Source organism: Acinonyx jubatus, chromosome A2, assembly GCF_027475565.1.
Source record: "Acinonyx jubatus isolate Ajub_Pintada_27869175 chromosome A2, VMU_Ajub_asm_v1.0, whole genome shotgun sequence".
Lineage (NCBI taxonomy): Eukaryota > Metazoa > Chordata > Mammalia > Carnivora > Felidae > Acinonyx > Acinonyx jubatus.
In genome coordinates, this window is record NC_069383.1 from 14,415,393 (window position 1) to 14,432,909 (window position 17,517).

At 46.0% G+C, this 17,517-nt stretch overlaps 2 protein-coding genes across 2 annotated transcripts in view; both read left to right on the plus strand.

Moving 5' to 3' along the window:
- The window catches only part of KDM7A (lysine demethylase 7A), an 81,924-nt gene extending 74,699 nt beyond the window's left edge, over positions 1–7,225 (plus strand). Inside the window, exon 20 of the mRNA XM_053218006.1 lies at positions 530–7,225. Within this exon, the coding sequence (XP_053073981.1) occupies positions 530–624 (95 nt within the window). The 3' untranslated portion in view covers positions 625–7,225. The remainder of the gene's footprint in view (positions 1–529) is intronic.
- Positions 7,226–14,933: 7,708 nt separating this feature from the next.
- Positions 14,934–17,517, plus strand: part of PARP12 (poly(ADP-ribose) polymerase family member 12) — a 38,299-nt gene continuing 35,715 nt past the window's right edge. Inside the window, exon 1 of the mRNA XM_027075591.2 lies at positions 14,934–15,367. Within this exon, the coding sequence (XP_026931392.1) occupies positions 15,042–15,367 (326 nt within the window). The 5' untranslated portion in view covers positions 14,934–15,041. The remainder of the gene's footprint in view (positions 15,368–17,517) is intronic.

The window sequence follows — 17,517 nt, forward strand, 5'->3', positions numbered from 1 at the left end:
CAGAGGTTGTTGTGCGAACAGAGATGCCCGTGGGAACAGAAGGATACCTAGGTCAGCCGTGAGGATTGGGAGTGGCTTTCTGGAAGAGGAGGTGGATCCCGAAAAGGGAGGTTAAGGGGTTAGCCAGGCCGGGTTGGGGAAGTGACAGGGTGGACCACAGTGAGGGTGAAGGAGATGGGATGGCCCATGGTACAGAGGTGAGAAACAGTACGGGGGGTATTTAGGGACCCACCGTTTTGTCACTGAAGCACCGGATGACGCAGGAATCCGGTTAGAGCTCATGCTCAAGAGATCGGCAGGGATCAGACTGAGGGGCGGATGGCCTGGTAAGTCCTGTGAAGGAGGTTGGCCTGTATCTGTCAAGTGCTGAGGTGGAAGTTTGAAGCAACAGGATTCCAGGAGCGTGACTTTGCCCGATTGGAACACCTAAAAGCCTTGCTTTCCGTACAGCTCTCCCTTTAGGTCCTCCAAGTGCTGTCTGTCGAGAATGACTTTCATTATGATTTACACTGTCGTTGGTGTTTTATAGGTAAACGTCCGAAAAAAGGAATGGCAACAGCCAAGCAACGTCTTGGGAAGATCCTTAAGTTGAACAGAAATGGCCACGCCCGTTTCTTTGTGTGACGGGGCTGCTGCTGTGGCCACTCTTCCCTTTGGAGACAGACTGGTTTCGGGGGCGCGGGAGCCTGGAGCTCTGGCCGGGCCCTCGCCTGACGCGGTTTGCATGTACAGTAGAGAACACTGCCTGAAGAACAAAATGAACCTGATGCTGCATTTTCACTGTGCCACACCCACTCAGCAATAACCGTTTTGGACCTGGTGGGGGAGAGGAAGAAGGAGGGTAGAACCTTAAAAAGAGACCTTGAACTGGGAAAGGTCTCTTGTCAGGGCTTGAATTTCATTTTGTTGTTGGTAGTGTCTTGATTTATTTTCAGTAGTAAGGTAAAGAATTATCAATAATTTATTTAACAGATTTTTTTTTTAAAGTTAACAGCTTTTAAATTCTTTCTTTTTTAAAGCTATTTATTTGGAAGATTTCTGGAGAAATATCTCACTAATTTAGATTTAAGAATGTGAAAGTTTTTAAATTATTTTTGATAGTGTGTATGTTACATGTGGGGAGGAGCCACAGTAACAGTAACTAGTCTGGACTCTTAAATTTGATATTCAGGTTAAAGTCTTAAACAGGGATTTGATGCATTAATTATTTTAAATTAAGATGTATATGAAAATCATTTTATTTTATATATTTCATGTGTTTTTTATAAGCTATTAGCTTCGCTTTTGCTAACATCCAAGGTGCATACTGTTATCCAGGTCGATTACCTTACATCCCACCTTCCCTCTGCACTCCCCATCATTTTGTGACGACACAAGACTCTTCTCTTTGCAGGGAAACACTTTCGTAGCCAACGTGTAAGAATTACATAAAAGATCCCACATTTCGCATTTCGTTTGACATTGCAGTTTTCTTCTAATTATATATAAATAGGCTTCTTGCATTTTCATTTTTGCTGATGATATCTGGGTCCCAAAGAGAACAGCTTTAATATCTTTTTCCTACCTTTTGGGGAAAGGATCATAAGTTTGGTTAAATTGTCATGTTTATAGTTTTTCAAATACATTTGTAACTACAGAGGGCCTTCTTCATACTGCCGGTGTTGGAGGGCAGGACGAGCACCTGCCACAGAGGTTATATTTTATGACGCTTTTATTCTGTGTGTATCTAACTTGTTGGAAAATATGAGATATGGTTTGACTTAGTATATTCAAATGTGCATAATAAGCCGTAATATAATAGGACTATACTATATTAAGTTGTATAGAAGCAAGCATGTTGGAGTAGATCTTTTGGGTGTATGTGTGTCTAGTTTCTTATTTCTTAACTTTCTAAGGAATTATTTAAGATACGGATCTGGAGTAAAATGGTGCTTCTTGCAGTTTCTTCCATATGTCCTAACTTAACCAGTGCATATTGAGATTAAGTATCTGGTCGAGCTTTAAGGAATCGTTTATCTCCTTTATGCACAGTTCTTACTAAATGCCAGTTTTCAGTTGCTCTAATAGCTTATATTTTCCCTTTTCTCCCCCATGGCATAAAAATAAGTGATTTCTGGGGGTGGGGTGGAGATATTCCCAATTCTGACAATAGAACATTTTACAAGTTTCTACAAAGAAAATATAGGCAAATAAGATAAAAATTATTTTTATGGAGAAGAAATATGGCCATATTGTGGATTTGTCTCTTTTTTACTCAGCAAGGTAGCAGGACATTCCCTTCTGTATTAAGTGTCACTTGAAGAGCTAAGAAAAAAACCTATACCGTCATCTTTCCTGGTTGTATTCAAATGTGTATTTTCAAAGAGAAATATTTCTTACTCTGTCTCTATTCCGGTATTTCATGGAATAAATATAAAATAGCTTATGAATTAGCCTTTCTGGTCCAAGTGACTGGACCAAAGTCTGGGTCTTAACTGGGTGTCAGGAAAAAGAATTGGTATGGAAATGTCTATAAATGGCCTACTTAAACTCTGTCTACACTCTGCCAAAACTAGTTAAGGAGATGGGTATAATCAGTCATTTGTTTGGTCATTGGATCTCAAGTTGTCAAAAGTTGGGGTTTGACTGATTCTCCTACCTCCTGATGTATTATTGTGACGTTTTGGTTTTCTGCAGACACCGTTTTAGTGTTAGAGTTCCCATGATTTTGTTTGGGTTTAAGAAATAAGAATTATAATTTCTTCTTCCGGCTACATCATGATCTGGGTTCGTTTTCTTTACATTTTTCTTAGCTCTAAGTGTTTTTAATTACCTGACCTCTTTTCTTTAGCTATAAAAATGAAAATCGATTTATTTTTATGAATTAAAGTGGGGAGCAGTGTCCACCCTGTGTACTTAGGCCAATAAATACTCATTTTAAGTAGCCAGTATGTAAAAGTATTAAGTGAAGGTACTGTGGATTCATTTTTGGCACATTTAGCCTATTAATGGGCTAAGTTAAAAAAACCAAAAAACAGCTTTCGGTAGTATAATATAACCACTGAAACAGAATTCATGTATCTTTCTCTGAATTGGTGAAAATTCAGCCTACTGGCCCAGTGAGTCTCCTAGTCAAAGGTCTTCTAAAGTTACTGGCTGTGATGCATCCTTTTATCTCATGGAAATGACTGAACTTTGAGATGACTGCAGCCAGGGTCTGGACTCCGCTGTGATAGACAACCTTTCATGTTTTCCTCTGTCTCCTTTATAAACCATACTACCACACGGACACTGCAGCATAGACAAGGAGACAACAGTGGTGGCATTTAGCTGATCATATGCAAATAAATAGGTAAAAACAATTGCGACTTAACATATGTGATTTTAATGGTACTAGTAGATCATGGTTTTTCTGTATTGATTCAAATAAGTGACTTCTGTTAACCTGGGACCCCCTGTACTGTAACTCATAATGTCACACAACATGCTTTCCAGGATTGATTAACGATGTAAAAAATACAAAGCTGGCAGTTGATAGTAGTTTGGCGTCCTAGAAATACACTGAACTTCGTAAGCATCAGTTAAGTTTTAAGCATACAGAGTTAAAAATTCTGACGGAAATCGTCTTGTAAACTCAGAGAAAACAAGCCCATCTTTATCACAACTTAAATACTTAGCTTGAAGACTGTTCTGTTTTTTTAATAATCCTAATGATTGCCTTTTAAATGAACTCTACTGTATTGACTCGTATACTAGCAGCAGGTATTTACAAAACACCTGTGTGCCCAGCACTACTTAGTCCTGTGGGGGAATTTAAAGTTGAAGTTGTGGTCTCTGCTCTTGAAGGCATCTTCTCCAAGAAATAAGCAGTATTAGTTTCATTTCTAAGCAAACTTATGCAAAAGAGGGCCCATGTATTTAAAAAAAAAAAAAAAAGCATAACTTTAATAGTTTCAAGGAAGTGGAAGGTTTTTTTTTTTAATTTTTAAAATTTAAGAAATATTTCAGAAGTTAATAATTTAATGTTGGTGGTAGAGGGGTGTGGTGTAACATGGAAGGGAGCACGAACCTGGGTTTTTGTCCCAAGTTCTACCGTTTATGCATCAGCTGTGTGTCCGGAAATAAGTCAGAGTCTTGGTTTTCTCATTTGTAAGTATGGACAAAAATGTGGTTAGGAAAAACATAGAAAAACATTCCTTAATTATTAACACGTCATACTTACCGAGAATTTATCATTATTTAAGTTACAACTGACAGTGCACATCTCTATGCATTTTTAAGTGAAAACTATTACTCATAAATTTTGTTTCACATACAATACATGCCCGGAGCATGGTACCTAAAAAATCAGAAGCATCTCTAACAAGGCATTGAGTTAAAATCAGAATTAGTGCTTGAAGTGGAAGAAAAAGAAATGAGCTAGTTTATGGATAAGGGTTTATGGATAACAACAAGTAGCTGTTATGATGGTTTAAAGGAACTCAAAGGTGGTTTGAGGTTTTGCTCAAAGAGGAATTAGGTCAGTGCTGCTCCACAGACTCTTCAGGTACTAGATAAAGGTAAAATAAGTCATGGAATGAAAATGGTTTAGCAGCTACCCAAGGAGCCGGGGAAAAAATATAAGATGGTCAAAAGATGGGAACCAACAAAGCCAGCTCGCAGTTGGCCACGAAAAGCTTGCTGGGTAGAGAGAGAACACACTGTAGTGGGAAAGGAGACTTGACTGGACATCTTCAGAGGAGGAGATTCCTTCTGCTCTTTTCAAGAGGTGCTGTCTGTAGCGATAGGGCTAGTCCCCAGAGAGTGGATGAGTAATTGTATGGCCCACTTTACTACTGCCAGGAGTAACTACACTTGCTTTTAGCCAAAAGGCCGAGAAGCGATACCAGGAGTAACTACTACAGTATGTAAACATTTTACAATTTCATGTTAAGAAATGAGGGCTTAATAATGTAAATCTGAACATTTTTCAAAAATTCCTTCCCCTTCTCCCTCCCCCATTAAATATTAAGCTAATTGCTCCCTCCCTGCTAAAAATTGGCAGTCATTTTTGGATGTCCCAGACCTTCACCTAAAGCAATCTTGAGAAGGCTGAGCTTCAGATAGTTAGCTTAGGAAAAGAGTGTTGCCAGTAAATAAAGGAGACCAACGAAAGCCAGGAGGGCAGTGATTCGCCTGGGGTCACAGTGGATCCTAGACCTCAGGTCCCTCGCTTCCTGAAGCAGCCCCTGTTGTGTGACCTTGTGCAGCCTCTGCTCCTCCTGTGGTGGATGACGATGATAAGCTTATTAGAAGTCACGTGGAAAGGGAAAGAAATAATATGCTTACTACGTTGCTGATGAACGAACGTAATGTAATTTTAATACTGTAGCCTTACTAAAAACCCTTTTCATATTTTCATTTGTTTTCCAGTGAGCTTCCTGCCATAAGTCAAATATTTGATCCCCTTACAGAAACAAAATTTTAGAAGTAAGGTCGCTAAGAAGCAAATGCCTGTTTCCAAAGCAATCAGCTTATCATGACTGTGGTTTTATTCTTTTATAGTATTTTTTCCCTTTATAATGGGTAGGGGAATATGATACTCATTTGCCTGCATTCTACCCCATAGACTCTCCCACTCACCCTTGGTGCCCTTTCTAGTGTCCTAAAGCTTTGTCTTATCAAGTGGAAAATTAAATTTTTTGTTAAAACCTTTTTGAAACTGCATACAGTGAATCTTCCAAGTTTATCTGCTCTGCACTATTTCACTAATAAACCCTGGCTACCACGTAGCCTTTGACCTCCAAGTAGTTTATAAACCTATGCAAGACCTGTGACATTCTGAATCCACTTTTATTTTGGAAATCAGTCCTAAATGGAACCTAATCATAAAGATAAACCTTGCCTCCACCCAGTTTTATTTTGGCCATTTCCTTTTCAAGATGTCAGCTCTTTGTCCCCAAGATTTTTCACCAAAACAATGGTCATAAGTGCTGGAATATATAGTACTTTGCAGGAATAAAATAACCCAGACATACTCTTCTTACGTTTCTTTGGTGGATTTTGGTTGGTGACAGTTACCAGCATTGAGTGCGATCTATAATGAGGAGTTGATTCCTTGCCTAGAATCATTTCTTCCCTCTAAGATTCATAAGTAACCTTTTATTTTTACAAAGCATACATATAACTTCCACACTATAGTCAGGGACCTGAGGTGTAACTTGCTAAGTGAACCCCAAGGTTATTTTATCTTGCAAAAGAAACCTAAACCAAACTAAGGGCCTTACATATATGGTTAGACTGAATCAAAAGCTATAATAACCTCAGTTTTCTCAAAAACAGCTTCTGACTGCAAAAGCGATTCATGCAGTTGTTAGGTGTGAAATAGCGCTGATCAGGGAGCACAGTGCACCCTTGCAGACTATTTCCTTCCGACAAGACTTTTCTACTTTTAATATAAATTAAGCCATAACAGTTTCATGCTGTGGAAAGAGGGTGAAAAGGTTCATTCTAAGAGATTATATAATATGAATTTTCACATTTACTGTGAAATGTCTAACTTTGCCAGTGCTTCAGCAGGTTTTTTTTGGGGGTGGTGGGTGGGGTGTAGAGGGTGGTGATGCGGGGGTAGTATTGGTTATAGGGGTTTTAAATCTGTGAAATTTGAAAAGGGGACAGTTGTTGGCTATGGTATTTACTAGTTTTGTAGTAACGTTTTGCTAGCCTGACTGACTTTCCTTAACTGATTTTTATGCCCATGGTCCAAGGTGACTGTCACCCTTTCTTGTTTGGGGTGTCTGCGGAGTAGTGTCTTGTCTGTTTGTATAGGCAGTCGGTATGTGTGCACATGTGTGTCCTTTGAATACAGAAGCACACGGTGTGACAACAGAGTGGGGTGTGGCTGGGAAATGGGATGCGGAAGCTTTAAGAGCATTTTTTTTGGATTCGTAACAGTATTTCCCATCTTTTGCCTGCAGGCGGGGAAAGTGTACAGTATTTATTTTGTTTCTGTTTTCACTTTGTAAGTCTTCAAGTAGCTTACATTGGTTATTCTAGGGGAGGACAAGTGACTTGTTTAAAGTTGTATTTAGTATTCTTACTTTCCAATTTCTGTATTTTAAAATATTGAAATTAAAATTGTATTACTTCTGTTTTGATTTTTTTAGCACTCGGTGTATTTTTTGCTCATTTTGTTTGAAAGTATAAATGTTGAAAGTTGTATAAAATGTGTCTTTGAAAGAAAAAAAACCTGAATTCTATATCCAAATCTGACTTGGTGCTCCCTTTTTCTGTTTATTGACTTATAGGAGATTGGAGAATGTGAAAAGCTGTGTCACACTTCCGCTTCTTACTGTTTCCGAAGATTTAAATGTGAAGAGTAATGTGTCCTCTTCTTTTATTAGATGTATCTCTGGGGAAGCAGTTGCTGAAAGAGGGGAAAGAACAACAAAGGCTAATTGGCAAGATGCTGCTGTGTTGTGGCCACGGATGGGGGTGTTTCCTGACGGACATTTAAGAGCACTCATGGTCCCCAACCCGGTCACCCCACAGAGATTTCTTGAGCACCTGCAGTATACCGGGTGCTGTTCTAGTGCCGGTGCTACAGGAGCGAACGGAACAGCCCCAGTCGTCAGGGAGCTTATGGTCGATGTGAAAGGTGGGGGAGAAAAGAGGTGCCTCGGTGACCAGCTGCCTCAGGGAAGGTGGGGTGGGAGCACTAGTTCCAGGAGAAAGACAGGTTCCCTTTCAGACGTGGTGCTTTTGCGGGATCTGATAGCCCCGTCTGGGAGGATATGCAGCACAGTGAGAAAGGAGCCGTGGACAGAGGAAGAAGGAGTACGGGGTGGGGGCAGCACTTCAGGGCAGAAGAGGGGCCCGGAAAGGGGGCAGAGAGTGGCTGAGTCTGCTCAGGAGGAGGACCCGAGTGCAGGTCACAGGAGCCAAGGCTACAGAGATAACAGAGGCCTGTGCCCTTCCTGTACCTAATACCTGCAAGAGAGTCGCTGTTCCAGAGCACGCACACTGAGCCCACCTCAGCAGCTGTTACGGGAGTGTTACCCAAAGCACCTTTATGCCTCCTCTTTCTTCTAAACTGGCCTGCTCTGGTCCAGCCGATTGAGACCTAAATCTGAACGAATCTGTTCTTTTGTAAAAATCCAGACTGTCGGTCTGTATACCTGCGGGATGTTGACCCTTCACCAGGCTCGTTTGGTACCGGTTATCAGGACCTACTCTCCGTAGACTTAGCTTGATTTTTGTGTTTGCACCAAGCAGTGAGACTGAGACGCATCACTGTGAGATGTGTCGTGTGACCCAGCCCTCATTTTAGATTGAGAAGAATCAGGTGGTATGCCGAACACAGAGTTTTGGACAGAAACCCTCATTATCTTTGTTCCATTTGAGTACTTCCTGTGTATAAGGGATATTTTCATTTCTTCCTCGGAGTAACCCAGCGAGGTAGGTGCTATATTCCCCATCCCACAGATGAAACTGAGGCCAGAGAGGGTAAATAATATGTGTGGGTTCACACTGCTAATAAAACAGATTTTAATCAAAAGCCTACCTAAAAGCTCTGGTATTTCCTTTGCATTTGGCATTCTCTCATTATTTTAGTTGTATACTTTCAGTTATTAAAAAGGAATAGATGGTCCTTAGGAATGGTTTGTGTTCGGGGCGCCTGGGTAGTTCAGCTAAGTGCCCGATTTTTGATTTCTGCTCAGGTCGTGCTCTCATGGTTTGTGAGTTCAAGCCCCAAGTCGGGCCCTGTGCCGACAGCGTGGAGATTGCTTGGGGTTCTCTCTCTCTTTCTCTCTCCGTGCCCCTCCCCTCTCGCAATCTCTCTCTCTCAAAAAATAAACATTAAAAACAAAATGGTTTGTGTTCTAAACATTTCCTTGTAGGTATCCATTTTGGACTGAAATATCTTCAGAAGTTTTCTGTCACTCAGCTTTGAGTCTAGTTTTCCCAGGGACACGCACACATGAAACACTGGTTTATCATCTAGAATCTCACCTTCTAGTGGAGAACAGGCTGTAAACAGGGAACATGGGATACCATTACAATACATGAACCCAACAGCGGTTCCCAAAGCCGCATCCCGAGGGTCCCAGTAGGGGCTGTGCCCGGTGCCTACGCCGTTTCCTGGGCCTGGATGTGGCCGCTGTGAGGGCTCAGCTGCCTCCCTCGCTGCTGGTGCCGCCGCCTTCCCCACTCTGAAGCTTCTCCTGCCGCCCTCTGCACCTCCACCCTGTAGGTGGGCCAGCCCAGGTACGGAAGGAGAGAGAGAAAAGACCGGCTGCCTGCCTTCCAGAGTCTAGCTTCCCCCCCCCCCCCGCCACCGAAAAACTCCTTACCATCCAGGTCCCCAGGTCCTCATCTTCACTCACTTCCAGGAAGGTTCTCCATCCCTCCTTCCTGGGCTCTTCCCATCCTCGGACCCAGAAATACCCTTTACACTCTGTAAAAGCTCTAATTCTGATGTGTTGTGAAGTCATCCCTTCTATGCCAGAGTTGGAAAAAGAAAAAAATGAAGGCCTAAAAATAGAAAGTAACGTGTAAATTCCATACACTTTTCTGTAAGGCAAATAAAACCTGGGACAGATTCTCGGTAACAGAATAGTATTTGACCTTCCCCTAATCATTTACTCTAGAAGCTGCCCTACATAAGGAACTTGAGGTCTATCTGTGTCTGGCATAAAGCATGTCGTGTTAGTGGTGCTTGGTGACCTGGGGAATAGGAGATTCTGAGGCTGGGAACTTGTAGACGCTTCGGGTTTATGTTTTGTTTTGTTTTTTCCTAGTTCAAATAACTTGTCAAATTCGAAATTATAGGAGACAAGTGGGTTCCACCACAGGGTATGGGTTAGCTGCCCAAGAACACACTACTCACGCCGGGGTACCTATCACACCCCTCAGAAATCAGACCCTCTTGCTGTACTGGCCGCCTAAGTGGGGCTTGGCACACGGGTCAGGGCCGCTGAATGGACACAGAGCAGGTCACCAGGGAGCCCTTCCTCCCTCCTCTTCTACTCTCTGCCCCGTCCCTGCTTCCCTTGAGGCTCTTCTCGCTCTGCAGTGTCTTTGTTCCTTGTTTTGTTCGAACTACCAGCCTGAGTGTGTTCTATTCCAGGGTTTAGCACAAATCTCACTAAAATACACTGAATAAACATAAACACAGTCCTTTCTACCAAGATTCTCTCTGTCTCTTTCTCTCTCTCTCTCGACCAGTGGGATGAGATGGTTGAGGGCGGGGGGGGGGGGGGGTGGGAAGAGATAGGGTAAAAGAAAAAAGCAGAACAATGGGAAAAGAACCTAATACAATTGTAGAATTCCGTCTCAAGTATTAAGAGCTGTGGAAACTCACCAATATAGTATAAAAATGGGTGTTTGAAGTTTCTTTACAATAATAAAAAAGACGGAATAGATTTTAATGAGATAAACGGGTTATATAGCTCACATAGAACCTAAAACTTTAAATTTTATTGTAGTTGCTTTGTAAATATTATATAGGCGTGCCTTGCTTTGGAGCTATGGCAATGGTTAAACAGTAATGGTTAATGTCTAAAACCACAAAACAAATTACTTGGGTGATACATAATTATGGAAGGATTTTTTTTTTTCTACCCACAAGGAAAAAGAGCTTGCTAAAAATTACTTGATTCCACAGAGCACTATTTTCAGAGGTTTGAAGCAGGACCCTTCAAGGGTGCTGTCACTCTGCTTGAATTCCTGGGCAGTGTAATGTTCGGAAAGGGAATTGCTCAGGAGTTCGGCAGGGCTCACCTTGGAAGACAAGTCATAACGCAGCTGGCCTGGCCACGGATGAGCGTGTTAAGTATGCTGAGCCCAGCAGAGACTTTGGGCTCTACCGATTCCTGGTAAGGAGCCTGGTCAAGAGCAGGACCAGCAGAACACAAGCTCATCCAGGCTTGGTTCCCCAACTCCAGATCAACTCCACCTGGTGGAGACACCTTACACTTGGGTATCTGATCCCAAATTCCCACGCTGAATCGCAAATAGGCTTCTATGTGAGTGGCCTCACCAACGTTCAGTTGCCCAAGCCAGATTCTTGGATGCTGTCCTCAAATCGCCCCTCTCCCCACCCAAATCAACGATTCACCTGACATCAACCATCTCCCCACTGGGTAGTTTATACAGAATGAAACTATGCATTAGTTATGACTGCCTCAGGACAAAATATGGACAAAAAGCTTCCTAGACCCTGCACCCCCCTCCTTCCTCTAGTAAGTAAGGCTAGTTGTTACCACCATCTCCTCTGTTTCCCTTTACAGCAAAATTTCTTGCAGACCCTATCTCCATTTGCTGTTTTCATGTCCTCACTGCCCATTCACACTTCAACCCACTCCAGTCTTTATCCTTAACCATTCTGCCACCCATCACACTATAAAGAAGCTTGGGACAGACTGCTAAGTGATGAGCAGTCACACAGATCCCAGAAGGTGAGGGGCCATCTTGGCTGTTCTAGTGCCAGCTGAGCTCCCAGCTGAATGCAGCCCCAGGAATGACTGGTTATACTGTGTGAGGCAGAACTACCCCACTGAGCTCTGTCGACTCACAAAATCATGAAAATGGAGCCATTGTTTTTAGCCCCTAAGTTTTGGGGTGGTTTGTTGCACAGCAATGGATAAAACATTTCTCTACCCTCTTTTACTCAGTCTCTTGATGACACTCAACGTAGGTGATCATCCTTTCTTGAAATATTGAAATATTGAAATATTTGGCTTTCGTGATTCCCTAATCCTGGTTTTCCTCCTACCTCAGAGGCGGCTCTCTCTCAGCCTTCTCAGCTCTAGACGGGCAGATCGTTGGATTTCTGTTTACACTCCTACCTGGTGATCTAATCGGTCCTGTGGGTTTAGCCATCTATATGTTCACAGCTCTTGTTCTGACCTCATCTACAAATGCCAGACGCACAGATCCAAGTGCAGGCTGGGCATCTTCCGCGTGGATGTTTAGTAAGGAATCTCCTAAACTCTTCTGTCTTAAAACCCTTCGTGACTTGTGTTTTAAAAGGGGTTTGTTAGGGGCGCCTGGGTGGCGCAGTCGGTTAAGCATCCGACTTCAGCCAGGTCACGATCTCGCGGTCCGTGGGTTCGAGCCCCGCGTCGGGCTCTGGGCTGATGGCTCAGAGCCTGGAGCCTGTTTCCGATTCTGTGTCTCCCTCTCTCTCTGCCCCTCCCCCGTTCATGCTCTGTCTCTCTCTGTCTGAAAAATAAACATTAAAAAATAATAATAAAAAATAAATAAAAGGGGTTTGTTTTAATCAGGTAAGACGCACACACAGGGAAATGTCTGTTATGAAGGGAGATGTTTTTATATTCACAAGTCCCCAGAAACAGGAGGCGGGCACACCTGCAGGGCCACGCAGGGATGCACCGCCAACACTGGCAAGGGGGCAGAGGGAGTGGGAAAAATGCGGGCAAGAGTCTTTATCGTGACTTCTGTGGGAAGGAATCAGGGTGGCATGTGTATGGCCTTCTAGATTCCTAGAAATATATTGGAGCTTTTCAAAGCCCCGGTGGACATCTCATCCTTCAGCTTTTCCTGTTAAGCTTTTGATTCGTTTATTGTTTGCCTCGACTGTTATCCATTGCCTCAGTCAGTGGTTATGTTAAAACATTGAACAAACACCGTTGAGGAGAAGCCATTAGGACTAGGCTAGTTACAGTGAGGACGAATGAATACAAGTGTTTTCAGGAAGGTCTTCCAGGGAACCAGTGGACAAGTCTAACAAGGACTTTTGGAAACAGCTCCAGCCCTGTTCTGCCCTCTCTGGTACCAGCAGTGTGGGCTGTTAGCTTTCAAGGCCTCCAAGGACTGAGGAGAAGACAGGACTAGGGGAAGTTGAAGTGCTACAAAGTTTGATGTTTTCAACTTAGATTCAGCTGTTGCGCTTTTTTTTTTTTTTTTTTTTTTTTTTGGTTTATTTAAGTAAAGTCTACACCCAGCCGTGGGGCTTAAATTCACGATCCCCGAGATCAAGCTTCGACAGGGAGGCCCTCAGCTGTTTTTCTTGACTAAATGCTAAATGAGTTGCTGCAAAACTTTATAATTTCCAGTAGGGATTTGGGCCATTTTGGCCAGTTTTTCACCTGGAAGGGCAAACTTTCTGAGGTCCTTACTCCACCATTTTCACTGCTGTCATCCTTCCTTTAAAAAAAAAAAACAACCGCAAAACAATATTAAAACCACAATTAAAAATTAGAATTTTAAATTAAGAATTAAACCTAAAAAATTGTCCACGATGTTTTAAAGTCCAAATTTATTTTATTATTTATTTATTATTATTTTTTTAATATTTATTTTATTTTTGAGAGAGAGGAGAGATGAGCTAGGGGGAGGGGCAGAGAGGGGGACAGAGGGTCTGAAGCGGCCTCTGCGGTGACAGCAGAGAGCTCAGTGCGGGCTGGAATTCACTAGCAGAGATCATGCCCTGAGCCCAAGTCCAACACTTCACCACTTACCCGGACTAAGCCACTAAATCCCAGGCGCCACTAAATCCACATTTAAAAGCCAAGCGATAACTGCCCCTCACCCCCTAATTCATTTGTGCGTGTTACTTTATACTCACCATCCACACACTTAACAGGTTTTTACCGTTTTGCGGTAATATGGAGAATTTTAACATCGTACCTGTTTCCTTCCCCTGCAATCTTCCCGCCCCTCATTTTTCTCCCACTTTCCTAGTGCCCCTTACTGCATACTCCCCGACGCCAGTGTTCATGAGCCAACTTTGGCACAGTGTGTGTCCTTCCTGAGCCTTCTCCTTGCTCTTTCAAAAACAGCCACATTGCCACACAAATAGGTTCTCTTTTCGCTATTGATTTAAACGGTTCTGTACCGCTTTTCCCCCTTAACACGTCACGGACGTCCTTCTAGGTCTGTAGAAATTTAATGCATGCTTGCTGAAGTCCTGTAACAAAGAGTCTGGACAAGGATCCCCTGCGTTGCTCCCAGCACCATACCTCCTCCCCGCCCCCCGCCAAACACTCTCACCAGAACTTACTGTTGCTTTTACTTTTTTTTTCTTAGGAGGGTTCATTTTATTTTTTGTTTTTATTTTAATATAGTTTACTGTCAAGTTAGCTAAGTGAAATAAATCAGAGAAACACCGATATCGTATATTTTCATTCATATGTGGAATTTGTTCCTTTTAGTGCTAGAAGATTCTCAGAAGACAGACTGCTGGGTCAAAGGTCACGCATCTTCAAAACTTTACTAGGGGCTGAGGGACTACTTTGCCAAAGGGCGCCAACAGTTCACCTTTCCATCCGCCCCCCCCCCTCCCCCGGGAGTGTGCCGGGACTCCGAGCGGTCTCTAAGCGCTCGGTCACTGTATTATCGAGCAGGGCTGAGGAGAAATGGCTTTGCTTTCGCACAAGACAGACGCTTCGGAGCTTAGAACGGCGGGATCGCCGCCCAGAACGGCGCGGATCGCGCCGGCTCCAAGAGAAAGTAGCGCCCGAGCCGCGCGGCGGGTCGGCGTGATCGCGGTCACGTGGTGTAGGATACGGCCCGGCGCCGTCGGGAGCAGTCAGGCTGAGGGGCTCGGTCGCCAGGTGGGCGGCGTCCCCGTTTGCTCGGCCAACGCCCGAGCGGAGAGCTCCCGGGGCCGGCGGCCGCGCGATTTCCAAATGCTCGGGGCTTCGGCGAGCGGCTGCGCACGGCCCGGGCATCTCCGCCCCCGTCCACCAGGCGAAGGCGCTTCGAGAGCCGCGGGGCGCTGCCCCGAAGGACCAGGCTGCTTCTCTCTGGAGCGCCGGAGAGCCGCTTTCCGGGGCCCCCCGGCTGCCGACGGAGCGGGGGAGCGGGCCGCGGGGCCCGGCGGCCGCGCACAGCTGGGAGCCCTGAGGCCGGAAGGCGGCGAGCCCCCTCAGCTGCGGGCCGGTGGGCGTGGTGAGGCGGCACAGGTTCCGTTTTTCCGGGCCCCCGGGAGCTTTCGCTTTCGCTTTCCTTTCCAGCTGGCGTCTGAGCCCTGCGGGAGCCGCCCGCCCAGTCCGCCCCGGCCGCCGCCCGCGTCCCGCCAGCAGCTCTCCGACGGGCAGCGCGCCCCCGCCGCGGCCATGGCGCAGGCTGGCGTCCTCGGCGAGGTGACCCAGGTGCTGTGCGCGGCCGGGGGCGCCTTGGAGCTGGAGGAGCTGCGGCGCCGCTTGCGGGAGGGCGTCGGCAACGACGCGCTGGAGCGGCTGCTGCGGGACCGCGGCCGCTTCGCGGTGGCAGCGAGGGCGGGCGGCGCGGCGGCCTCCGCGCAGCGCGTCGTGGTGGCCGTCTCGGCGCTGCGCCTGTGCCGCGCGTACCAGAGCCCCAAGCCGGGCTGCGTGGGGCTGTGCGCTCAGCTGCACCTCTGCAAGTTCTTGGTCTACGGGGCCTGCAAGTTCATGAGGGCCGGGTAAGCGCCGCGCCCGGAGCCCGACGGCGGGGCCGGGGGACCCTGCTCTCTCCCAGCCCGCCCTGGGCCCCTCCTAGAGTCTGGGGAGACCGGGGGGCGTCCGTTCTCTGGCCTCTCCCCACCCTTAATTCTCTACAGCGAACATTTATTGAGCACCTGCTGAATACCGGGTGCCGTGTAAGGGACTCCGGGTGAAGCGGTGTCCCCAAGGCTCCTGCAGTGTCAGAGAGGGACTTGGAGCGCGGTACCCGCTGCGACAGCCCGGGGGTGGCGGGGGGTGGGGTGGGGGATTCTCCGCGAGAAAAAGCCGCCTCTGGCTTCCGGAGCCCCCCGACTCCCGGTCTCCAGGGCGACCTTTGAGGGGCCCCACAGCCGAGGGCTTTCTCTGCCCGGCAGCGAAGGAATCTTCGAAAGCCTGTTTCAGCTTTTGCTCGCTTGCTTTACAAGCCGGCAGTGGCCTCCGTGGCACTGGGAAGAAAATGCGTGCCCCTGTTGCGAAGCTAGTCCGCTTATGTAGAAGAATTCGTTTCTCCTTATTTCCTTTTCTTTCCCCTTTCCTTTCTTTCTTCTTCTTCTTCTTCTTCTTCTTCTTCTTTTTTTTTTTTTCTGGCTTCACTTCTTTCTTGCTCCCGTCAGGTCCACTAGACAGCATGAGGTAGTGGTCTTGATCCATGCAGTCATTCAGGGACCCAGGCCGACTGACCTAGACTCTGTCTCCTTGGCCCATGGCTCTTTAGGCCATTCAGGGTCTCGGATTCCGGGGAGCAGGTGGAGAAGATGGACAGGGGAGGGTTGGGGGGAAGTTTTCCCAGGTCTGGAAGGGGTGGACAGTTTTCCATCTGTCCCCTGGACCACAGGGTGTCTCATGACCCCCATCATGTCTAGATGCGAGGGAGGCGGGGAGCTGGGAAATGTGGCCCTTGGGAAGCAGCTGTTGAGAAATACCTAGATTAGAATATTCCAACCCCCAGCTTAAGGCCTTAAGAGGGGAGGGTGTGTGTGTGAGAAATTAGAGATGGGGAGTTGGTGAGAGTGTGGGGACAGGATGGGGGAGAGGTGATGGCTGTTATTGTTGACTGAGGGATGACTCATACCTCTCTTTTTTCCTTGTTGACTGAGGGATGATTCTTACTTTGCTTTCTTATTGGCGGAGAGAGCAGAAGTGTGTCGGGGGGCAGCTCTCCAAGTCTGCAGCCTGGGAGAGCATGGCCAGGGTCCCAGGTGCTGGCGTGGGAGTTGACGGCTGCAGCCCCAGGAGCGGGTCAGGTCTGAGGTGGAGGCTGACGGTGGAACCTTGGGCAAACTGGGCCCTCAGGGACTGGTGTGGATGGGTCACTTCAGGGGAGAAGGAGGAGCAGTAGCTGGAGAAGAAGGTGGACGTAATAAATGGTGGATGGGTGGATCTAATGATGGGGTAACTGGTGGATCTTGTTAACGTCTGTATTTGGTGAAATAAAGATGGCAGCCCTTTTCTCAGCTAGTTCCCAAGGTTGGGGGTTGCGTTTTACTTGTCTTGGAAATCTGGGAGTCTGGTATCTGTTGGCCTAGATGATTCTGAGTTTTCTTTTAAATTCTTCCCTGTTCCATTTTCCATGCGGTTCACACAGGACACTTAATTGAACCTTCCTTCTTCAACTGCTTTCGGGTCACATAAGGGAGAGTGGGTGCGGTTGGCTGCGTTTTCTTTGCTTTCTTTGGGACTCTGCTTGTCTCCCTGAACCACAGGGTCCGCTGTTTCAGAAATAGATCATGGCTCCTGCTTTTGCCCACTGGTCACAGCTGGGAAGGGTCCCAGGTCCCTGACTTCATCCTTTGCTGAGGAGCAGTAAGCATCGTGGTTAAGAGCACAGCCCCAAGACCAGCCTGCCTTGTTTCAAGCTGGCTGCACTCCCTGCTAGCTGCACGATTTTGGGCAGGTGACTTTGTATCAGTGTCTCAGTTCCCTCATCTGCAAAATGAGGATAATATCACCTACCTCATAGACTTGTTGAGGACTGAATGACTTAACTGATAAAACCTCAGGAAATCCCTGGTTTGTGATAAATGCTCAAGTCTTAGTAGCTATTGCTGCCGTCACTATCCCAATTATTAGCTATATTTGGTTCTGGCGGCACCAAGTTTGCCTAGAATGTTTTCCTTTTCTTGCCTGG